Genomic DNA, 23,212 nt, shown 5'->3' on the forward strand with positions numbered 1-23,212 from the left:
ATCTTAAAAGTAAACATATGATGACTAAAGTGTTGGCCCCCTTGAGGATCATAAGGAGGTGCTGAGGGCACTGCCGGAAGTTTTATGTGAAAAGTTAGAACCTTTTTTTTTTTTTTTTTTTAGATCTTTTGGAATCTTAAAAGTAAACATATGATGACTAAAGTGTTGGCCCCCTTGAGGATCATAAGGAGGTGCTGAGGGCACTGCCGGAAGTTTTATGTGAAAAGTCAGTAACTGCAACAGGAAAGAGCCCCAAAGTAACTGCTTAATCCTGACTTTTAAGGTCTGATTCAGCTTAGCTTTATTGAGGAGTGAGTGAAGATGGCAATGGATGGAAGGACACAGAGTCCAAGACTGGGGTTCTTCCACATCCTGTTCTAATTGAACCTGCTGCACCACCTCATCACCGACTTTATCCGTCTGAAACTGTTGTGACTCTGGACCAGAAGCCACCCATTGCTTTCCTGTAAATCTTTTTGCTATTTAAAAAGCTCTTGGCCATTACAATTGTCATTCCTCTTGGTAGGACAGACAGGAAGTGGCTTATTATTTGCCAAAGGTCTCAATATCCCTTTGGTACGTGCCTATGAATAAGCAAGGATCTCACTTTAGTGGTGTTGTCCCCTTGGTAGGTATCTATGGTGGCCAAAGGCTATGTTGTCCCTTGGTAAATCTGGACAGAGAGTCCCTTTTCCCTCCGCATAGCTCCCTCCTGTCGTATTGCCAAAGGGTACACTTACACTGAGTTTTTTCCTTTGGTCCACATCCCCTATCCTGCCAACTATGCCAGAATGTCAGTGCCATCACCAAGGAAGCAGGCCGGACAGTGGATTGTAAGCTTGAAGCTTGCGGGAGGTGGGCCTTCCAATACGTGTTCGGGAAAAGGCCCCAAGTAACCTCTGCAGCTGCTATTTACTGAGAACATAAGAAGGGCTTGCCCCTCCCCTGAGCCCCACCCCCTTCACTGGAGTTCCACAGCTAATCAATTTCCAACTGCCAAAGTGATCATTAACGTCCAGTAACTCCCACTCTATCTCTGCAAGCCTGCTGTCTGGGTTCCTACACATCTTGCTGCATAGGTTGCTACATAGGTTTTTATATAGATCACTACATATGTTGCTACATAAGCTGCTACAAATCCTATTACATAGGTTGCCACATATCACATAGGCTGCTACACATCCTGTTACACAGGTTGCCACATATCTTATCACATAGGCTGCTACACATCCTGTTACATAGGTTGCCACATATCTTATCACATAGGTTGCTACATATTCTGTTACATAGGTTGCTACACACTATTGTTTAAAATTCTGCATAATACATGAGGTACATTTTATAAGCATTCTCTTTCAATGCTGTAGACAATGACTCAAAGAGGTTAAGTGCTTAATATCACACAATAAGTAGGTAAAACCGTGGAGTTACAACTCAAGTTGGACTTCTACTCTATCATGCTGGTAGCACCTTCCTCTGAGAAGCTCCTAGCATCTCCTTGAGTAATTATTTTGAATATAAATGCGAAGAGATTGCCAGATGACTCAAATGAATTATTTTATATAAGGGTAGCTAGAAAGAAGTAAATAAATCCCTTTTCAAAATCCTTTCTTCCTCTATTAACCTCGTGGGAAGCCTTGTGGTAGTGATCCCCAACCAGAACAGTCTGCAGAATGATCAGGAGGAAGCTGGTGTACCTATTAAGTTCCCATTTCTAGATCCTTAACACCCAAAGGTACTCTTTCTTAAAATTATCTCCCCAAGAATTTGCCAGCTGTCTGTCATTTCTCTTGTCATAATTTTTCTTGCCTTATTTTACACTGAACAGACAGCCTTCTCACGTACCACATGCACTTTCTGGAGTATAAAAACCTTTGGCACTACCTTTCGATAATGAGGGAGAGATTTTCTCCTGAAAGAGCCTCCAAAAAAAGGAAAGGAAGAAATATTGAAAGAGGCAGCATCTTATTTCACCCAGATTTCAAACCTAAGGCAACTTATGCATCTTATCTGAGAATCAAATTTCAGAAATGGGTTGAGCATTGTAATTAATGGATTATTTAATTCTTAATAGTTTACTGAATTATTTACACAGATTATTAATTATCTGTTTTATAAATTCATACATTTCTGACAGAAAGCAAGTTGTATTCAATTGTCTTCACAATGACAACTGACTCCATAAATTCATTTCTTTTCCATAAATTAAATGCACTGAAACTGCTGCTTTAAAGACCCCATTGATCCATGAATGGATCAATAAATTGTGGTATATGTACAGCATAGAATATTATGCAGCCATTAAGAAAGATGGAGGCTTTACCTCCTTCATGTTTACATGGATGGAGCTGGAAAATATTCTTAGCAAAGTATCCCAAGAATGGAAGAAAAAGTATCCAATGTACTCAGCCCTACTATGAAACTAATTTACAGCTTTCATAGGAAAGCTATAACCCAATTTTAGCCCAGGAACATGGGGGGCAGGGGAGTATAGGAGGGTGATTGGTGGGATCACACCTACGGTTCATCCTATAAGGGTACATGTGAATCTCTCTAAATGTAGAATATAAATGTCTTAACACAGTATCTAAGAAAAAGACATGAAGGCTATGTTAACCAGTTGGATGAAAGTACTTCAAATTGTATAGAGAAGCAGTACACTGTACCCCATGATAGTATTAATGTATACTGTTATGATTTAATAAAAAAAAGTTTTCAACAAAAAAATCCATCTAAAATACTTAGATAACATAAAATAAATAGAAAATTGCATCTTTTGCTACCACTTAAACCTATGTTGAAAAATTTATGAGTTAACTTATGCACCCTGACATATTTTTAAGTTTTCAAAATTCTTTAAGGGCATGCATAAATGATTAGGCTTGAAGACCACTGCTTTGGGTTCTCATAGTGGCTAACATCAGGCTTTAGACAACTAAAAGTGGAGTTTTCAAGGGGTGGGCAATGAAAAGTCATAAAAAATGATACAAAGGCATTTGTTATTCCCTTATTCATTTGTTTATCTAATAAATATTTATTAAGTACCACCTCTGTAATTTAAACCACTTCAAACATCCTGAAGGGGAGAATGACTTGTGAAAAGTATTAATATTGTTATGTGCTTGGTGCTACAACTAAAATCACACCAAGTCCTATGGGAGTCCAGTGCAGAGCCAATTCAGCCATGACCAAGTAAATGGCATACATGCTAGGCTTGTGAGGGCTGTAAGTGGGATTTCATAACCAAGAAGTGGTTATAAGTGTCCCAGGAAGATGGATCTGCATGCTCAATGATTAGGCTTAAAAGAAGAACAAACATCTCAGGAAGGGTGAGTGGCTGAGTCAGATACACAAGAGCTGTCAGAAAGTATTCAGCCATTGTTAAGACTAATTTGCTTGTTGCTTAGCGAGATACTTTCCCCACAGCTCTTGCATATGGCAAGATGCCTAAACCAAAAGTTTTAGTGCCATCTTTAGAAGTGGGACTTCTATCCAAGAAGCACTCAGACCAACAGAAGGTTATTGTTACTAGTAACTTTCAGTCCTGGTTAAAAAAGACACTTGTTTCAGGAAATTTAAAAAACATAGGAAAGCAAAAAAGAAGAAAATTAAATCACCTATTGTCATAGAACAGGGAAGTAAACTCATTTGACATTTCAGCTGATATCCCACCACTTTTACATTTGTAAAATAAAAAATGTATATTAACATATTACATAAAATCTTATGTATTTTTTTTACAACTTTCATTCAAATTATACACAGGGTTTACAACCTGTTTTTTTTCCAACATATAATAAACCACAAGTATCTTCACATACCATTAAACATTCTTCTTACTAGAATTTTTAATTGCAGGACATAGAGTACCATAGAGTACAGGTAAACTTTAAACAGTTCTATATTAGATGGCTTCCTTTTTAAAAAAATTGTAATCAATAATTCCGTGATACACGTAATTTGATGTAAATCTTGGGGCACATCCCTTTTTGGGGGGGTACAAATTCCCTCAAGTAGAATTTGCAGAGTAAACATTTTTGGAAATTCCAAGTTTTTAAAAAACTTGTTTCAAATTTTCCTCCAGCAATGTAGGACGACTAGTTTTTAGCAACGCTGATCAACATTGCTACTTTTTTTGTTTTGGTTTGGTTTTTGCTTGGTTCTTTGTTTGTGTGTAGTTTCATGGGTGAAAACACCCTCACTATTGATCTTACTTGTATTTCTCTGATATCTAGTAAGGCTGAATATCCCCTACATTTCAGAGCTCCCTGCAGTTGGCAGCAGAACAGTCATGGCATCCTCTGGGTTTATCACAGTCTTTGTTTTTCTTCTCAACTAAATGGGTAAATGGTTGATGGATTGTAACATTCTCAGCTTCAGTTTCTGGAGTTGTTGGGGGCTACTAAACGAGGTAATATATGTGAAAGCATTTTTATACAGTAAACCATAGTCCTTTTTTTTTTTTTTTTAATAAGTGGCAATACAATGAATAGAAAGGGGCTTTGTAACCTTAGCTGACACTTTAGCTCTGCCCTAGCTAGTTGTGTAACCTCCTTCTACTTAATTAAACTATATATACCTCAGCTTCCTTATACATAAGCAGAAATTTTGCCTGCTCACAGGTTTGGAATGAGGGAGGAGTCACATATAACTATTCAGGGACCTCCCTCCTGGGTGATACCATTAAAAGAAATGGAGCATACACTGGAACAAGAGTGTCTGCGAAGCTCAGGAGTGATGAAGGTGAAGGGCCTGTGTGAAGTTCAGGAAGGAATTCAGGGCCCCAGATTTCCATCTGAGAGTCATCAGCATATGGACACCAGTTGAGCCTAGAGAGGTCACCCCAATAGAGCATGGAATGCTGGAAGGATGCCTGGAGGGGAGGGGGACACAGTGGCCTATCACCACTGAGGTGGAAGGTAAAGCAGATTTGGAAGTGGTGGTGTGAGACCAGAACAATCTGGAAATAGTTCACAAAAGCTAAATTAACTGACAGATCCAAGGGAAACAAAGAACATTTTCACTTGATTAGTAAAGACAGAATCCAGATGATGAAGGTGAGCTCTCACAAAAGGTGAGAAAGTGAAAACAAGCTTGACAATGAAGGGAAGAAAAGGGGATAAAGTTTAGGAGACCAGATTGGGTGCGCAAAAGTCAGGGAAAACATGTTTTTAACTTGAAAACAGTTAAATGTCAAAGGAGTCCGTTGAGAAAAGATGTTGAAGTTTGTAGAGAGAGAATTGAGCCCCCTGTTCTGAGATGAAGCAAGATGAAATAGCTCAGACAAGGGCATGTGTCTTTCTCTTTGGCAGAAGAAAGGAGGAAAAATATATTCTAAGGGTGAAGAGAGCAGTTGGAAGGGCTCATACAGGATGGCGGCCTCTATTTTCTTGATGTTACTGTGGAAGGCAAGGCCAGTTACTGAGCGCCGGATGATCCTGAAAGAGGTTGCAGCTTTCAGGAAAGTGGTGAAAATCTGGGATAGCTTACGGGAAAATAATAAAAATTATTAACTAAAGACAAATAGAAGAATTTCCCAGGAATGATTACAGGCCTGATTGAGGTAGAAACAATAAAGAATGCAACTTACAGTTCACCACAGTGTATGATTGTCCCAAATACCACTTCCTTCTACAAAGCTGATAAAGTGAATGCTTTATAGGGGGAAAAAAAACAGCAAAAGGATAAAGGAATTGATAGTGCAGCTGAGAGGAGAGTCGAAATTATTAGCCTTGGAATAAACTGAGACTAAACCAGGAAGGAAATAAAAAATAGAAGTAAAGAAACCAGAAATTGATGAAATTGGAAGACAGTAAAGATAGAATCACGCACTGAGATAGCTGCAGGGTTAGGAAATTCAGGTTTGAAAAAAAGATTTTGGAGTGTGACATTTCCCAAACTGGGTAAGTCAGAGAAAGATTCTGAAGAAGTCACCAGAAAATATAAGTTTTAAGGACGGCAGTGAAGCATCTTTCATGCAGATGTTAAAGTGTCAAACCAGAGTTTAAAAAGCATCACCGTCGGGAGTCAATCATGTCAAAGAAGTGCTCAGAGTTCAGGTGACAGTCAGAGACTAGAGGAGGACAGAGCCAGGATTCAAACCCAGCTCCAAAACCAAAGGTCTCTGTATTATTTCCTGATCTGTTGTGTGAAACAAATTACATGACTCAGAATGAAATGAAGAGGCTTTTATACTGCATTTAATATTCCTGGACCTCTACTTCTTATTCAGTAAAACATGTGGAGAGGTCCTCCTTCCAGTTCTACCAATTGTAGTATCATTTTAACTTCATTTTTTATCAGGATGAAATCTAGATCCACAAAGAAGAAAACAGTTAAGTGTTTCGAGCGAAAAATTAAAAAAGAAAAGAACTCTAACCTCCTCCCAGAAGGCTGTTACGTTCTCCATCACTACCTCTGTAGTTGTTAAGTTATATTCCAAGGTCTTATACTCTTGCTTTTGTAAAAAGTCCTATTTATAAAAAGAGAGCAAAGATACATTGTAAAATCAGAATAGCATTAAAGCATTATATATACCATCTATTTTACATGGTAATGGTGCTACATCTTATATATGAATTTTAATAATTAGAAATTATTTCTTAATAATTTTATAATACTGTTATAAAATTATTTTATTAAGAAATAATTTCTTATAATTTTATACCACTGTTATAAAATTTTCCAAGCAGTAGGATTCATTATATTTGAAATACACACTTCAAACATGATAGTGTATAAAAGTATTTTACACATTAGATTTTAACATACCACTGATTCTCCCTTGAGTCCATTAACCTTAGTGATGAATGTGCCTGAATTAAGCATTAGGACAGAGAAAAAAAGTCTTTATCTTTACAGCACCCTTCTTATTAGAAGCATAATCAGCATGTCTTTTGCAGGTTAAGTAAAGGTGTGAAGATATATAACTCAATTGAAGGCATCAAACTGTGATCCTAAGAGAAGGGCCCTTATAGAGATGCCCAATCATTTGTTCTAGGGAAGGTGGAAGCATGAAGAATTACATCCATTCATCTTGAAGTCACAGCCATATGAAGTAATAAAAAAAGCACGGCTCCTGCCTTGCTTCTTCCTTTTCTTCTCTGTTCTTTTCTGTCTCTCTTTTGGTTTCTCTCATTTTCTCCCACTTTTCTTTTTTGTGTGTGTTTGTTTTGAGGCAGAGTCTCACTTTGTCACCCCTGGTAGAGTGCCATCATAGCTCACAGCAGCCTCAAAGTTTTGGCTCCAGTGATCCTCTTGCCTCACCCTCTTGAGTAGCTGGGACTGGAGGTGCCTGCCTATTTTGTAGAGATGGGGTTTCGTTCTTGCTCAGGCTGATCTTGAACTCCGGAGCTCAAGCAATAGACATATGATGCCTGCCTATTTTGTAGAGATGGGATCTAGTTCTTGCTCAGGCTGATCTCAAACTCCTGAGCTCAATCCACCTGCCTCGGCCTCCCAGAGTGCTAGGATTACAGACGTGAGCCATAGTGCCTGACCCCCGTTTGGTTTTCAAGATCAGTTTCTCTGTCTCTGGGCTGCTGTTCAGTGAAACCCAGTCTCCGTGACACTCTCTCTAGCACTCTCTCTCTCACACACACACACACACACACACACACAGTGTGACAGGTTAACAGGAAACATAAGATTATTCCCAGGGCTACTATGATTCTGAGCTGCGTTCACCACTTTGTCTAAATTACACATCTGAAACTCACTTGGCTGCAGGGGTCAACCGGGTACTTTAACTAAGGAAGGGGGCTGAGGAGCAAGTGTGACGATGTGGATGGGGCAGGCTCTCTGTGATGGGGGGGCTGCCACAGCTTGTCGAGAAGGAGAACCCAATTTACTAGTTATTCCAATTCTCCAAAAAAGGCTGAAGGCATGACTGTGTGTGTGAGACAGTGTAAGAAAGAGAGAGAAGCATGGCCCAATTTTTAATTGTAGGGAATTAATACCAAATTTTTTAACATAAAGGTCAAACAAAACAGGTCTAGGAGCAAAACCTAGGTCCCTGGGCCACCATCTGCAACCTCTGACCTAGATTAAATAACAGCAGAATCACATTAAAGTGACTCACTCTTCATCCCCCATTTTCATTTCTGTCACAGTATCTAAAAAGCACAATAAAACACACAAGTTCATTCTTTTATATATATATATAAATTGAATCTCATCAGCATTAAGATTATAGAACTTTACCTCAAATCTGCCAGCTATATCAGCATTGCTGGTATTTTAAGGTAATTTGGCATCAAATGTCATTTGTCTAAGAAGAGTTTAAGCTGAATATCCTTTGTATTAGCTGCCAAGTTTTATAACTTTCTAGAAGGAATTTTCTTTTTACATCTTTTTGCATATTTTCAAAGTTCATTAAAACTTATATAGTGACTGATCATTTGAATGAAATCCTCCAGAATACAGAAATAATTTTTTGTTCTCAATCACTGGTCTTCACTTTATTTCAGTAGGTACTCATGCCAAGGGCTCATTAAACCACATACAGGCACGGAAAAGAAATCTTATGCATTAAATAAGCCCCAAACCAAGAATTCATTTCTAAACAGTTTGCCTGCCAGGAAAATTCTAAAATGTTTCAAAATCATATTAAATGATGCACAGTTATGGGGCATTACCTGTATTTTGTTTATTGCTCCAAGAGAGTCATACCATGTTTGCACAGCCCAGGGGAACTGCCGAGTGACAGCCATGCGCAGAACGATGCAGAATGAGATGGTTGTGAATATTTTCCGAAGGATTATTCCCTTGATCAGTGCATAAGGAAGGACCGATAAAAACACCACAAAGAACCCTGAGAAGAAGAAGGCTGAGCTATTGAAGTATCTCACATAGGCTGCCTTCCGGGTCAGCTTCAGTTCTGTTCTATAAAACATAAATAAAATAAAATAAAAAGATTCTGGAATTTTTTATTTTTTACTTTTCAAATATCAGGCATCTTAGAACGTAAAATCTGAACGTGATCTCTCTAGAGTGTTTCCACCTGTGTTCTGATTCTGGTTCCACTCTATGTACATGACCTGCATGACCATGGCCGTGTCACTGAACTTCTCCAGTTACCTTATCTGGAAGGAGGAGGATAATGAATGTACCAGTGTTTTGCACATACTTGCAAATATTATTTTTAAATTATAATTAATTTTAGTTGGTATGATCATAACTTTCTTATACCTTTATTCTTTATTAACTTACAAGAATAGTGAGACTAATAATTTGGAGTTGGTTGGTGTTTTATGGAATTAGTGTGCAAATGAGATCCATGTTGCAAGATTTATGAAGGAAAAAGGCAGTTATGTGAATACCTAATGGATTATTAACACTTCAGAAATTCTAGCTTAGCTCTGAGGAACATTGAAAATAACAAATAAACCCCAGAGGAATGGTTCTCAAGCCTTCGCATGTATAAAAGTCACCTGAGATACTTGTTAAGATGACATCTCAGGCCCATCTCTTGGAGACAGTGATTGAGCAAATGAGTCTCAGTAGCTTTCCAGAATCTGCATTTTTTTTTTAAGAAGGGCCCAACCTGATTCTGTTGCAGTTGATTCTTAAAAAATTAAGAGAGTAGATACTGCATCCTCTTTTTTTCTCTAATTTGAGCATAGTTATTGGAATCACATTATACTATACTTTCAATCTTCTCGTTTGAACTGCAAATGGGAATTCTTTTTGTTACCACATATATGAACCTTAATACTCCAGCAGGCAGAAGACAGGGAATGGAATGCAACATAAATCCTACTCTAGGATCCATAAAAATTGGACTCACTTGTGATCCTTCCCAGCTAGCTCTTAAATAAGAAAAGGGCAATGAGAATACGGACAAGCAGAGGGCGGTGCTGTGAGGAGTGACAGCTGTGCCATGCAGAGTGCAGGTGGGCACCTGGCCTGTGGGCACTAGTTCCACTTGCCTGTGCAGTTCAGAAAAGCAATTCTCATTCTCAAGTGAAGGACTCACAGGGATTTTTTTTCTTAGTATGAAAAAGAGAGATGTAATCTAAGCTCACAAATGAAGATGAGGAGTTCAATGTGCCCAATCTAGATTGTGATTCACAGTCTAAACAGGTCTAATGTTGACTTATCTCAGTGATTTGACATTGAAGATAGATTGTGATTTTGGAATCTCACCTTGATTTGAATCCTGGCTTTGCAGCTATAGCTATGCCATCTTAAGCAAGTCACTCTTCCCTCTGATTTATAGAATCGACATCTATACAAGAGAAGCTTAAGAACTCCCTTGAGGAGTTGTTGTCAAGATTAAATTAGAGCCCAGAAGAGGGTCTAAGACTTAGAATCTGTAACATGTGTCCTTTCTCCTCAGCAGAAAAAGAAAAATATTAACTAGGTTGGTCAATATTTTACAAAGTGATGATCACCGTCCGTAACTGTCTATAAAAATGTTAATAAATTTGTCAAATGGTTCTTGAAATATATTAGAAACAGTTGAGAAAAATAGGAAGTGGTACTATGATAAAAGAATAATGGATGTAAGAACACCTATAAGAATCACCCAGACTGCTATATTCTCCATAATAAAATTACTAACACTTTATGAACCATAAAGATACTTTGTCAGTTTCTTATAAAAAAAAATTGGAAATGACTTTATTACCAAAAAGCAATAAAAGTATAGATTTCCAAGGAGCTTTGCATGGCCTTTTTGCCAGTACAACAGTGGCTCAGGCTGAGATTATCACTCTTTTGAAGCACAATCTGCCAATCTCATCCAGAATGTTCTATTTGCTCTCTGGAGCAGGAGCATTTCTTCTTTCCCATATTTACGTCAGCACTTACCAGACTTTTCAGGTAACAATTTCATGCCAGATTATGTAAGTCATAACCAAACATTTGCTATTAGAGCTGGTCAGACTGAAATACAGAGTAGGGAGGATGGATTTCATCTTTTGAGGAAGAGGAAAAAATAAAAACCAAAGTCAAGAAAAGCCAGCACCAAGGACGATCTGGTCATGAGTTTATCATAAGGCTTGAGCAAAATGGGTCGCCTGAGACTATCCTGGTTGCCCTTACCATGCCCGTATTTATAAGCTTAAGAATGATGCAGGGAACCAGAGGATAGAGAGCTCACTAGTTAATGAGAAAACAACTACTACCAATTGCACAATTCCCCAAGAACTTCAAGGATGCAGAAAATGCAGTTCCTTTCCTGGATTTGTCTTGATAAGCATAACAAAAACAGGTGACCAATAATGTTTGGGAAATAAATCCTCTTTTACTCCTTCTGTTTACATGGCAAAGGACTGAGCATTTCAGCATTTCTTTTGTTGTTCCAATCACACACCTGCAGCTCAGTTATCATTGTCTACAGGACTCAGCGGCCTAAATGTCTAACAACCCATATTCACACCATCCAAAATGACACTCTTCCTTTTCGTTTGTTAAACGGTAAAATTGTAATGTGCCAAAATTATTTGTCCCTTGAACAGTATATCAAACTTCACTGAGACTCCTAGGACCTTTTTTGATTGACATTTGTACAACATGGAACTTGACTAAAGAGAAATGGTCTCATAGCTATGGAAATGCTCTAGTTTATATTTTGACAAAAATTATCTCAGTTATCACTTTTAAATCTATGCTGTATTTTTTTGCTCACTGGATGTAACCTTTGCTAATCAACACTAGACATAGGTATCAAATCTATCTCAGGAGGTATGTCACAGGATAATATTCATAAATTGTGTTCTTATAAACCTTTCACTTGAAGTGAAGTCACTTCAAGTAATGAAACATTTCTCAGTTAAGGGAGAACACATATTTTAACTAGATAAAGGGTTTTTCTTTTCATTTATCACGTGTTATAACATATACATAAACAAATCTAAATAGAAGATAATTTGTTTGGTTCATAATTATATACTTTAGCAGTTCCATCTTAGGTATCAATCTGCCTCCAGCATCAGGATCATTATTTTAATCAGATAAACATACACGGTGTCCCCAGAGCTTGTGTGAAATTTAAAATAGACAACTCTTTGTCTATTTAAAATAGACAGCTATGGACACGTGTAAGAAATTCTTTTATAAAGTATAAATATCCTTGTGATACAAAATAATACACTGGGTCAACTACATAAACTACAGTCCATGAAAATGAAATTGTATAACTAAGGCATGAAGAATGAAATCATTTCATACAATTATTTGATTGCCAAAAATGTCAAAGATGAGCTGGAATTCCACTATGGTATGTGTGGATTCCTTTTTTTTTTTTTTTTTTTTTTTTTGCAGTTTTTGGCCAGGGCTGGGTTTGAACCCGCCACCTCCAACATATGGGGCTGGCGCCCTACTCCTTTGAGCCACAGGCGCCACCCAACTCATTTTTAAAATATTAAAGATAAAAATACAATATTGAAATTATCAGAACAACTTACTGTCTTAGGTTTTCAATCATTTTTTCCATTGCTTCCTCCCAGCAGTATGCCTTCACAGACTGGATATTTTCAATCATTTCTGAGGTGATCACAAGTCTTTCATTGATCTTTCCTGCTCTCTGATCTCTGTAAACAATTCAATCAGTCAATCTAATAGTGAAAACAAGTCAAAAATCTACTCACACTTTTAAGAAAAGTGACATTTCTTTGATTAAACAGATGGGTATTTATTTCATTATCAAGTAAATGGTAATAAAGTAATAGCTACCATTTAGTAAATGCTTCCTACGTGCCCAATCCTGTGTCAGGTGCGTTCCCTACACTATCCCCAATCCTTGTGACAGTCTATGAATGGTGGTTATCTCTATTTTAAAGATGAAAAAACACAGACTCAGTGAGGTGAAATAGTTTGACTAAGGTCATACAACTAGTAAGTGTGCAATCTTACAACTAGTAAGGGATTCAACAAGCGCTATCTGCATCCAAAATGTGTCTGCTTTCTTTCATAGCTCTGCAGCGCCTAGTCCCTGGAGTGGACCAGTAGTCTTCAGCCTGTTAGGAGCTAGGCTGCAGAGCTCTGCCCCTACCCCACCCCATCCCCACCCCCAAGGGTGGAAAAATTTCCTTTGGTGAAATTTAGGAACCCTGCACAGAAGGAGGTGGCCAGCAGGTTATGGAGTGAAGCAGGTTTACCTGCATTTCCGAGCCACCAGCCACTCCCCATCACAGTCTGAGCTCCATCTACCTGCTCCCGCCAGCTCCCACTCCATCCTTAGAAAAATTGTCTCCCATGAAATCGGTCCCTGGTACCAAAAAGGCTGGGAACCACTGGTCTAACTGATAAACTCAGGAAGTCCTATATCCTAACCAGTACCTGCTATCATGCTATCAGTGATTTATTCTGTGATATAAAGTGGTTATCTATGAATCAGAGTAGTAAAAGCCAATAAACTCCACACAAAATTTATGTATTCACTCTAATTCACATAAATGTTTTATCCATTTTTTCCTAAATCTTATGTCTATAAACATGAAAGATTCATAACCTATTTATAAATACATTCTTTAGCCTAACGATCAGAGTCCCACTGATATGCAAAGTATTATTTAGACCATTAAAATAATTTCTTTTTAGTGAAACCCTGTAGATCACAGTTTAGTACACAGAGCAGGCCTGGTTTTACTAGAGTGGGCTTTTTGAAAACTTGACTGAAACCCTTTCAAGCTATGAAAACAGACTGCTACCTGTACTTCATCATCATTCTCCCTAATCCAGCTTGAACAAGGGCAAGAACTATGAGGAACCCAAGTCCGCAGAAGGCAGAGGCCTGTAGCAATTCCCACAACAGCCCCATCAGAAGCGTTACTTGCAAAGGGGCGATCCACACGAAATGAGCCAAAGCAAGTCCCTGCAAAATAAAAGCAGAAACAAGTGGCATTTTATCCTCCACCCCCAGCAACAATCATATGAAAGAAAGCAAACACAGGGAGCTTATAAATCAAAGACCTCGTGGTTCTGAGCACATTAAAATCTAGGTACTCATTACATGAAACCCAGAGCAATGCAGTTAAACCTCCCGCCCATAGACTAGGTTTTTCGAAGGACACATTTCAAGTCACCATTTGTTTAAGTGTGTTTTTATCAGTGGAACTGAGAGTTACTATCTGAAATATCATGTCTAGAATTTATTTCATATAACGTATTTCTTCTTGGATACAGCAAGAGCCATAGTCTAGAACATGAGAAAACAAAGGACTCTCCCCCAGAGGCTTACTCCATAAAACTGCATGACTCTGTCATCCAATAGAGATACCCAGAACAAATATGTGCTCAACTCAACAGTAATTAAGTTAGTACCTGCTGTGGGTCCAATGCTATGCTAAGTATTCGAAATGCAAAGATAAATAAACCACATTATCTCTCCTCAAGGACCTTGAATTTGTCACTTAAGACAGCACAGAACAAGAGTATCAGAGTATCATATACAGCCAAAGTAAATACTATTTTCAGTATTAAAAGGTGACTGATGAACGAATGGTCAGTAAAAAATAAAGTAGTAAAAGGTCTGATAGAGATTAAGTTTTAAAAAATCTTATTAACACCAAACTAAGGTGCCTTTGAGTTACGTGGTTCCACCAGACCCCAGCATGACGCTTTGCTACTCAGTTTAACTTTATCAGTTTCCAGAATAGGGAAGGTAGAGATGAGTACAACAAAAACACGTATCACTATTATCTGACCCAGGAAAACTCCATCTTTGGGGACATACGCTGTATACGAATAACACATAGAGATTAAATCAATAGGTACATACTTCATCAAATTTGTTCAGGTTGTTGGAAAGGAGACTTACAAGCTGTCCAATACTTATTTTATCTAGAACACGGCTTGACAGCTTTAAAATCTAAAAGAAAAATGGGATGTTAGATGATAGCAACAAGAAGACATCTCTATATTTATAAGTAACATTATAATACAGCTGAGGAATTTGGTTACTAGTAAAGACTATTTTATGTTCATCAAGCTTAGGATCACCTCAGATTTATAAATATTTCTCTTATTAGCAAATATACTGGCATAGCTCTAGTTGTTTTATTTTCCAGCATTTAGAAAGTAACTATTATTTTTTTCTACTCCACAATAAGAATGGTATTTTACCTCAATATCCATTTATATTATATGGATTTATTTATTTATCTTTGTTGATGTTTTAAAAGGTGGAGCCAAAGGCAGTAAAATTTGAGGTTAAACTTTGACCTTAAATTTTTCCTATAGTCTGATACTAACTCTTTTGAATAAAATTACTGTCGAGGTCAATAGAAGCATATTATGAATCATTAATAATTTTGTGAATAGTTACAATTAATAATAGAAAATCCTAGATTTAACAAAGAAAAATATTCAGTTTCAATATAACTAAATCATTAATAACTTTGTGAATAGTTAAATCTATTTTTCTATTATTAATGTAACAAAGAAAAATATAATAGCATATGTAAAATTAATTTATGTACATATTTATCTACAAATTTATTTTAATTAAAAATTATTAAGAAGATAAATTATGATTATGAAATATCACAGTCATCTTTTGCCTGTAAAATTGAAGAACTGATTTGCTATTAAAGGCTTTGATTGGAAAATACCATCTATGTTTCAACTGAATCCGTCACATATTTACTAAGCATTTAATAGATACATATTACTACTATACTCTGTCTTAGGGATTATTTTTGAAATTAAAGATAATTCTTGCTTCCAGGCAATCTAGTACATAAATACCTACACATGATATGATAAATGAGTTAAAAGAAGCAGAAAATGATAGGGTGGTTAATAGAAAGCTCGCACTGTGGTTAGAAAATTCTGGAAAGAATTTATTGAAGAGTTAGAACTTGTGGTAGATCTGGAATAATGAATAGTGTACAGATAAACAGAAATGAGAATTAAGGTAGTTCATTCTAAAACATTAGTAGAAATATGAAGGTTGTAGGGACCCATGGAGCTGGATTACACTTGAGTTTAACAGACTCAACCTCAGGCAACTCTGCAGCCTTAATAGGGAGCTGTGTGCATAGCAGGCACTCAGTGAATGTTTGTCAGTTTAGTTATTTCTGCATCTTTTAAATCCATAGGCAAAGCTTAATTTCGTTTGTGTTTAAATTCATTAAAGTGTAATGTCATAGAATTTGGAATAAAGCAAAAGAGTGCTCTATTGTAATAGAAAATGTGGAACACTGTAGAAAGAGTTCTATGTGTCCCTACCACAAAGATGAAACAGGTTAGATAAGGGAAAGGATGAACTTAGTAAGAGTCAACACAGGCTTACTTTAGGAACCCAATCAGAGTCACAGGGAGATGTAATCATATTATTTGAGGATAAAACCAATGTAGGCTGGAGAGATAAATCAACGTAGGTAAGAACAAATATTCAATGTTAAGGAAGACACCCACTGTAGCATCTAATTAATCAATGTATTCTGGGACTGAAAACTGACACACAGTGCCTTATGTATGCCAAACGTTCCATACAGATTTGTTGACAAACTAACCTGCTCCTTACTTGCTCTCACTTCCTTGTCGCCTCTCTCTTCCCATGTAACAGTCTACCTCATTGTATTTCAGTACTTATTTCATTTTCCCCAGTAGCTGGAAAACCCTCCACTTCACAGACTGTGATTTACCTATTTTAGAAAATTTGAAGCAGTTTTCACATAGTATTCTCTACTTTTTAGCTTTTCATTTCCTTTCCATAGACAAGGATAATAGTACCTACCATAAACAGTTGTAGGGAGGATTACCGAGATAGTATGTGTGTCATGCATATTCTTAGCTATTAGTTATCATCATGATATTAAGCACTTGTTATATATATTTATTAAACTACATTCAGCTTTAATAGTCAAAATGTGTAGAATCTATATTCAAAATAATGCCTAATAATTTCTTCACTCATATGAAATGTCTGGATCAAAATAAAATGTTTACTGATCTGCCATCCACATTTTCCTGGTAACTTGTAAAGTGATGAGATTGCAGCTGAGGTAATTTGATTAAACTGTGAACTGTTTTTTTTTCCCCTCTGCCTCCATAAAAGATTTTTTTGAACAATAAAGTATGGTTGTTAAGATTTTATGACACAATTGACCTTGGGTATTTGCTAGAGGCAAATTTCAGATCTGTGCTCCTTATAAGCCAAGTATATAAAGTTTTTTTACATCAGTGGAAGAAAAAAAACAGAAGGGTAAAGCAATCCAAGTCAATCAAAAACACTTGGTAGATCCAAGTAGTCACACACAATATTGAATCAGGTTGGTGAAAGCACACGCCATTAAAATGGCCTTAACTTATGTTTGTACAGAAGCTTTTAATTTGATCAGGTCCCATTTATTTATTTTTGTTGTTCCTGTGATTGCTTTTGGGGTCTTCATGAATTCTTTGCCTAGGCCAACATCAATAAAAGTTTTTCCTGTATTTCTTCTAGGATTCTTATACTTTTCTGCCTTAAGTTTAAGTCTTACCAAATTAAAAACCTTTTGCACAGTGAAGAACACAACCAAAAGAGCAAATAGACAACCCACCAACTGGGAAAAAATATTTGCATGCTATGTATCTGATAAAGCACTGATTGCCAGAATCTAAAAAGAACTCAAGCAAGTCAGCAAGAAACAACTGCACAACCACATTAAAAAGTGGGGAAAACACACTGTTCAAATGAAGATATACTAACAGCCAACAAACTCAGGAAAAAATGCTCAACATTGCTAATCATCATGGCAGTTCAAATCAAAACCACAAAGTGATATCACCTAACTCCAACAAGAATGGTTTGTAGAAGTCCCAAAATAACAGATGCTGGTGTGGATGTGGATAGAACGGAAGTCTTACCCACTGTTAGTGGGTACAACCTCTATAGAAAATCACATGGAGATACCTCAGAGGACATAAAGTGGACCTACTATTTGATCTAGCAATCCTACTGCCAGGTATATACCCAGAGGAAAAAAAGGTCATTTTATAAAAGGACACCGGCATACAAATGTTCATAGCAGCACAATTCACAATCACAAAGATGTGGAACCAATCCAAGGGCCCACCAATAGATGAATGAATTAATAAAATGTGGTATATGCATAGTATGTGGTATTACAAAGAAAAATGACAATTTAATATTTTTTGTGACAACTTGGATGAAACTAGAGGGCATTCTTCTAAGTGAAACTTCATAGGAATGGAGATACAAATACATGTACTTAATAACAGGCTGGAACTGATTCATCACCAAACACTAAATTGATCAGAAGTCAATGAAAGTCAATCTCAATGAAATCAAGCTGAGAGAGGGGGAAGGAGGGGTGGGTAAATTCATACCTATTGGGTGGGCTGTACACTGTCTGGGTAGGGGGCACACATAACCTTCACTCAATTTGTGTCAAAAAAAGTAAGTAAACAGAACATGTATATCCCCTAATATTCTGAAATTTTTTAAAATTGTGGTTATAAATTACCTAAATATTAATTTGAATTCCTTTAAATGGTGCTTTAGTAAATCAGGCTCTTATCTGAACAATACATACAATAAAGCAGAGTAGGTTCCTATGGTTTCAATGCATGGGCTATTCCAAAAACTTCAAATTTGTAGGACTCATGGAATGACAAAAATCCAACTCAAAACAAGGCAATGGATGGATACTACCACTTAGGACAACTAGTTAAGTTGGAAACATTCATTCCTTGGGTAATCTATCATTGCCAATTATATTATACTCTCATCATGGACCATAAAAATTTCTGGAATTTTACCATAAAAATGATATTTAGTCAGTGACTTTGATGCAGACGATGTAAGTCATTTTAACATGGAACCACAGATAGCAAAATAATGATATGACTGGGGAAAATAACAAAAATGAAACCTTCAATATAGGCACTTCACAGAAGGTGCCAATCATGTGAAGTGAATTAAATTATCAAGAACAATTAAAAACATTTACTCCTGCCATTTATTTCATAGGCCTATAAAATGAGTTTTAGCATTAATTCTCTACTTGTACCAGCTCACTATCTAATTCATGGTGTTTAAAACATTTATATGGAGAATACATGTACCATGGGGACTATGTGAGGGACTATTACCTTCTTATAAATCAAACTAAACATAGCTATTCTCATCTGCATTCCAATGTGATGAAGGCCAAAAATGGCGGGGTGTAGAAGCAGCGTCCTCACGATAAAGAGAAGGCATAAGCCTATGCCTAGATAGATCGCTATGGAACGCTCCACCTTGTTGTCTGGATCGTAGGAAGCTATGATTCTCCCCAGTAAGAGAGGCTGTACAGCTTTGGTGACCTCCTGCAGAAAGAAAAAAGTGACATTAAATTTCACATCCCTTTTATGAAATACTCACACAATTTGAACACGTGAAGTTTCGTCTGTAGGGGTCTTTAAATGGGCTAACGTATAGTGTCATACCATACATGAAACTCCTGACGCTATTTTTACTATTTGATACTCTGAAGTAAAATTAGTATTTGGTTATAGCAAAGGTCATTTGGAGACAAGTTTGTGCCCAAGGTATTTTTTAACTAAAAAGTGAATAGTTGCCTTAAAGTAAAAGCATAGTTTGTGAAGTAGTTTTGTTAATTAGTAACATCAACCAAGCACTTACTAGTTTCTGAAATATTTCCTATTTGGTTTCATAACAACTTTTGGAGTCAGAATAGGCATTATTATTACTTTGCAGATGAAGAAACTGAGACCACAGAGACCAAGTGACTGGATGTAATTTCAAACTAAAACTTTCAAAAATGTTTTGGGCAATGGCATTATTTTTAGAATAAGCAAACTTCCCAAGGTATAGGAGGCAGGAGCGTGCCAGTAGTAATAGTTTTTAAGACAGCCACTCCCAGTCTGGAAAGGGTATGGGCTTCAGTGAAGGAGTATTCCAGCAGACTCAACCTTGGGGCTAGACTCTGACTCACCAACTCCTCCAACACTGATGAGTAGCTGGAGAAAGAGGGTGGAGAGAGAGTAGTTGGAGAGGGAGGGTAGTGTTTGCACAGATCTACCTCATCGTGGTCCTCAGTTGAGTACTAAACCAAATTGTTGACCAAATGTGTTACCACTTCTGAATATATAGAAATAGATTTGAACCCAGGGATTTGAACCCTGCATGTCTAATTCTTACCCATCCGGCTAACTTGCCTTCAAAAGGGAAAGATCCATAACTCCCCATTTTGTTTCCTAATGACCTAGTGAGATGGGAGCATGAGGCTAAACCCTGCAAGGAAATAATGTTCTACTTAGTTCCATTTCAGATGTAGATTTCCAAGACTGATTGGATCCCCTTGCCCCACTACTGCTCAGAATTCCTCTGCCTCAACCCATAAAGTGCTTGTTTTTCCCATTTTCTGCAATGATTTAACTTTTTCTAAACCTCAGGTGTCCAATACCACCAGCCACCTTATACTCAATACACAACCACATTTTCTACATCAAATTCATTCTCACAATGATGCCTAACCAGTATACGGCTGTCATTGGTTGACCGCTGGCTTTCTATAGCTGTTCATTCTGTGCTTTTTATACAATACTTCACTCCAAATTAACAAGACCAATGCTCTGAGTGTAAGAAAACACTCAAACATTTAAGAAGTTTCCAAACCAATCACAAACCTAGAATACTATAGTTCTCTCATCCCACATAGCCATAATTTAAATGTGAGTTTGGGCCAGGTGTGATGGCTCATGCCTATAATTCTAGCACTCTGGGAGACCTAGGAGGGCAGACTGCTTTAGGTCAGGAGTTCGAGATCAGCCTCAGTAAGAATGAGACTCCGTCTCTAAAAGAAAAATAGCTGGGCAGGGCAGCGCCCTGGCTCAAAGGAGTAGAGCACTGGCCCCATATACTGGAGGTGGTGGGTTCAAACCTGGCCCCGTCCAAGAACTGCAAAAAAAAAAGAAAAGAAAAGCTGGGCATCGTGGTGGGCACCTGTAGTCCCAGCTACTGGGGAAGCAGAGGCAAAAGGATTACTTGAGCCCAAGAGTTTGAGGTTGCTGTGAGCTATGATGTTGCCTATACTAAGGGAAACAAAGTGAGTCTCTGTCTAAATAATTAAATAAATAATTAATACGAGTTTGAATTACAGCAGTAGATAGATAATGAAAAAACCACTGCAAACCTCTTACTCAGTTATGATGTGTTAACAGTTTGTCATAACCACTAAAGAGGACCTGTTTTTTTAAAAAGTAATTACACAAATTACTGCTTCATATGTATCATTTTATGTATGCTTTGTACTCTTGTTACATGGGTATAACTCTTCAGACATATAGAATTATTTTAAAGGTTTTAAAATTTATATAAGTGGCATCATACTGTACTTCTGGCAACTTTCTTTCTTAAGACTGTGTTTGACATCTACTTGTACTGATACTTTTATAGCCAACTCATTTAAGTGTTGTTGAACGTCCCATCCTGTGAATAAATCAGGTCATTGGCCCTCTGCTCTGCACTGGGGCAGTTGTGTCATTTCCACTCTTAGGTTACTGCAGTCAGTGCTGCTGTGTCCATTTTTCTAAAGTTCCATATGTCCATGTCAAACTTTCTCTAGAGTAAACAACTATTTCCAAACAGCTCCTTAAATTAGGAAAGTGTGTAGTTAATAAAAATCTTGGATTGAAAATTATTAACATAGGTATAAATACTATATTTGTGCTGCAAATATAATTTTTCATGATCTGTTTACAGTGCCAATAATTCATTCTTAAAATTATTTTTAAATTAATATTTTTTCTCCCAGTTTTTCAATGTTATGTCATTTTTTCATTGACAAATGTCAATGCCACATTATTTTGATTTAGTTTTTCATGACAAGTGGGTTTGCATTTGGCTAAAATGCTCTCTTAAATTGTTCTCCAGGGCATTAGATTTGTATGTGCTACCCACATTGGAAGCATATGTCACCATGAAGGAGAGAGCAAGGAGCACTGTTTACCATGCATACCAGATAAAGCATCATTTCTTGTTTTTTTTTAAAGACAATTAGTGGAAGGATATGTCTTGTGACTGCTCCTTACGAAGTCAGTTGTTTGTGTCATGGTTAGCATAAACACCTTTCACCCTTTTTCAGAACCTATTCCTCATCTAAAATAGATAGATAGACAGATAGACAGACAGACAGATAGACAGATAGATAGATAGATAAGCGTGTGTGCATCCCTGATACAGACTGCATCCACCAATATACAGTAGAACCACTATTAAGTATGAATAACACATTAAAAAAATTACATAAATATTTCTAAGGAATTACTCCTGTCTGTGGAATGCTAAAAAGGGCAAAGAGCATTTTTGAGAAAAAAAGATAAATATCTTAGCAATTGATCTATAACACAGAATTTTTAGAGTTAGACATCTAAACGCTTGGATAAGTTTTTTTCCTGTTGAGTAATTTGAGCTAAACTCCCTTCCATTGAATCTCCACTACAATTTCCATAACTGTCTTCTCTATTACAAGTGATATATTTGTTGAGTTGTCATTCAGTTGCAATTTATAACAAAATAATTAAAATCTGTATTACATAGTAATCTGAACGAAATGCCTTTTTTTCCTAAGAGATAGGTCTTGCTCTGTTGCCCAGGCTGGAGTACAGGTGCTATCTATAGGCACAATCACAGCAGCCTCAAACTCCTGAGCTTAAGTCAACCCTTTCTTCAGCCTCCTGAATAACTGGGATTACAGGATCACCCCACCACATTCCACTTGGAATGCCTATTTTATATATTGTCCTTATTGAGTTAGTTGTCATCTTCCTCAACCAATAGAGGACATACTCATCCTTTGAACAGCAGTGTCTATTTTACAAAGAGACTGTATTTTAGTATTTTAGAAGGGCACATGTTCATAGAATAAAATGTAATTTATGTTTGGTAGAGAATTTCCAATAACAAGACCATCTGCAAGCAGCAAACCAACATAAACCTCAACATCACATAGAGATGTTACCATTCAAGGACAAAATCAGCACTGAAAATCTCCCACCCCTTCTACAGTTTTCCCTAACCTGTTTTAAGCAACATGTTCTCTAATATTTACTATAGAGCCATTTACAGATATCACCTGATTTTTTTATTTGGAATAGAAAACAATGGTAACTGATATCCGGCTTAGTCTAATTTACAAAAAATCACCCCAGAATGCCTGAGAGAAACACAGTCCTGTGTTCTTGTACGTGAAACCACCTGTACTCCATAGCTTGGACTATTTTCAGAGACATAAGAAAGGTCTAGATTTGCTAC

The 23,212-nt window shown here is 37.0% G+C and overlaps 1 protein-coding gene across 1 annotated transcript in view; it reads right to left on the bottom strand.

Annotated features, from left to right (window-relative positions):
• Positions 1-23,212, bottom strand: part of CFTR (cystic fibrosis transmembrane conductance regulator) — a 159,538-nt gene that overhangs the window by 118,977 nt on the left and 17,349 nt on the right. Inside the window, exons 4-9 of the mRNA XM_003789825.2 lie at positions 19,048-19,263; positions 14,726-14,815; positions 13,656-13,819; positions 12,411-12,536; positions 8,637-8,883; positions 6,380-6,472 (exon numbers count right to left, since the gene is read on the bottom strand). Coding sequence (XP_003789873.1) covers positions 6,380-6,472; positions 8,637-8,883; positions 12,411-12,536; positions 13,656-13,819; positions 14,726-14,815; positions 19,048-19,263 — 936 coding nt within the window. The remainder of the gene's footprint in view (positions 1-6,379; positions 6,473-8,636; positions 8,884-12,410; positions 12,537-13,655; positions 13,820-14,725; positions 14,816-19,047; positions 19,264-23,212) is intronic.

Source organism: Otolemur garnettii, unplaced genomic scaffold, assembly GCF_000181295.1.
Source record: "Otolemur garnettii isolate 467f Iridium unplaced genomic scaffold, OtoGar3 scaffold00037, whole genome shotgun sequence".
In the NCBI taxonomy this organism is placed as follows: domain Eukaryota; kingdom Metazoa; phylum Chordata; class Mammalia; order Primates; family Galagidae; genus Otolemur; species Otolemur garnettii.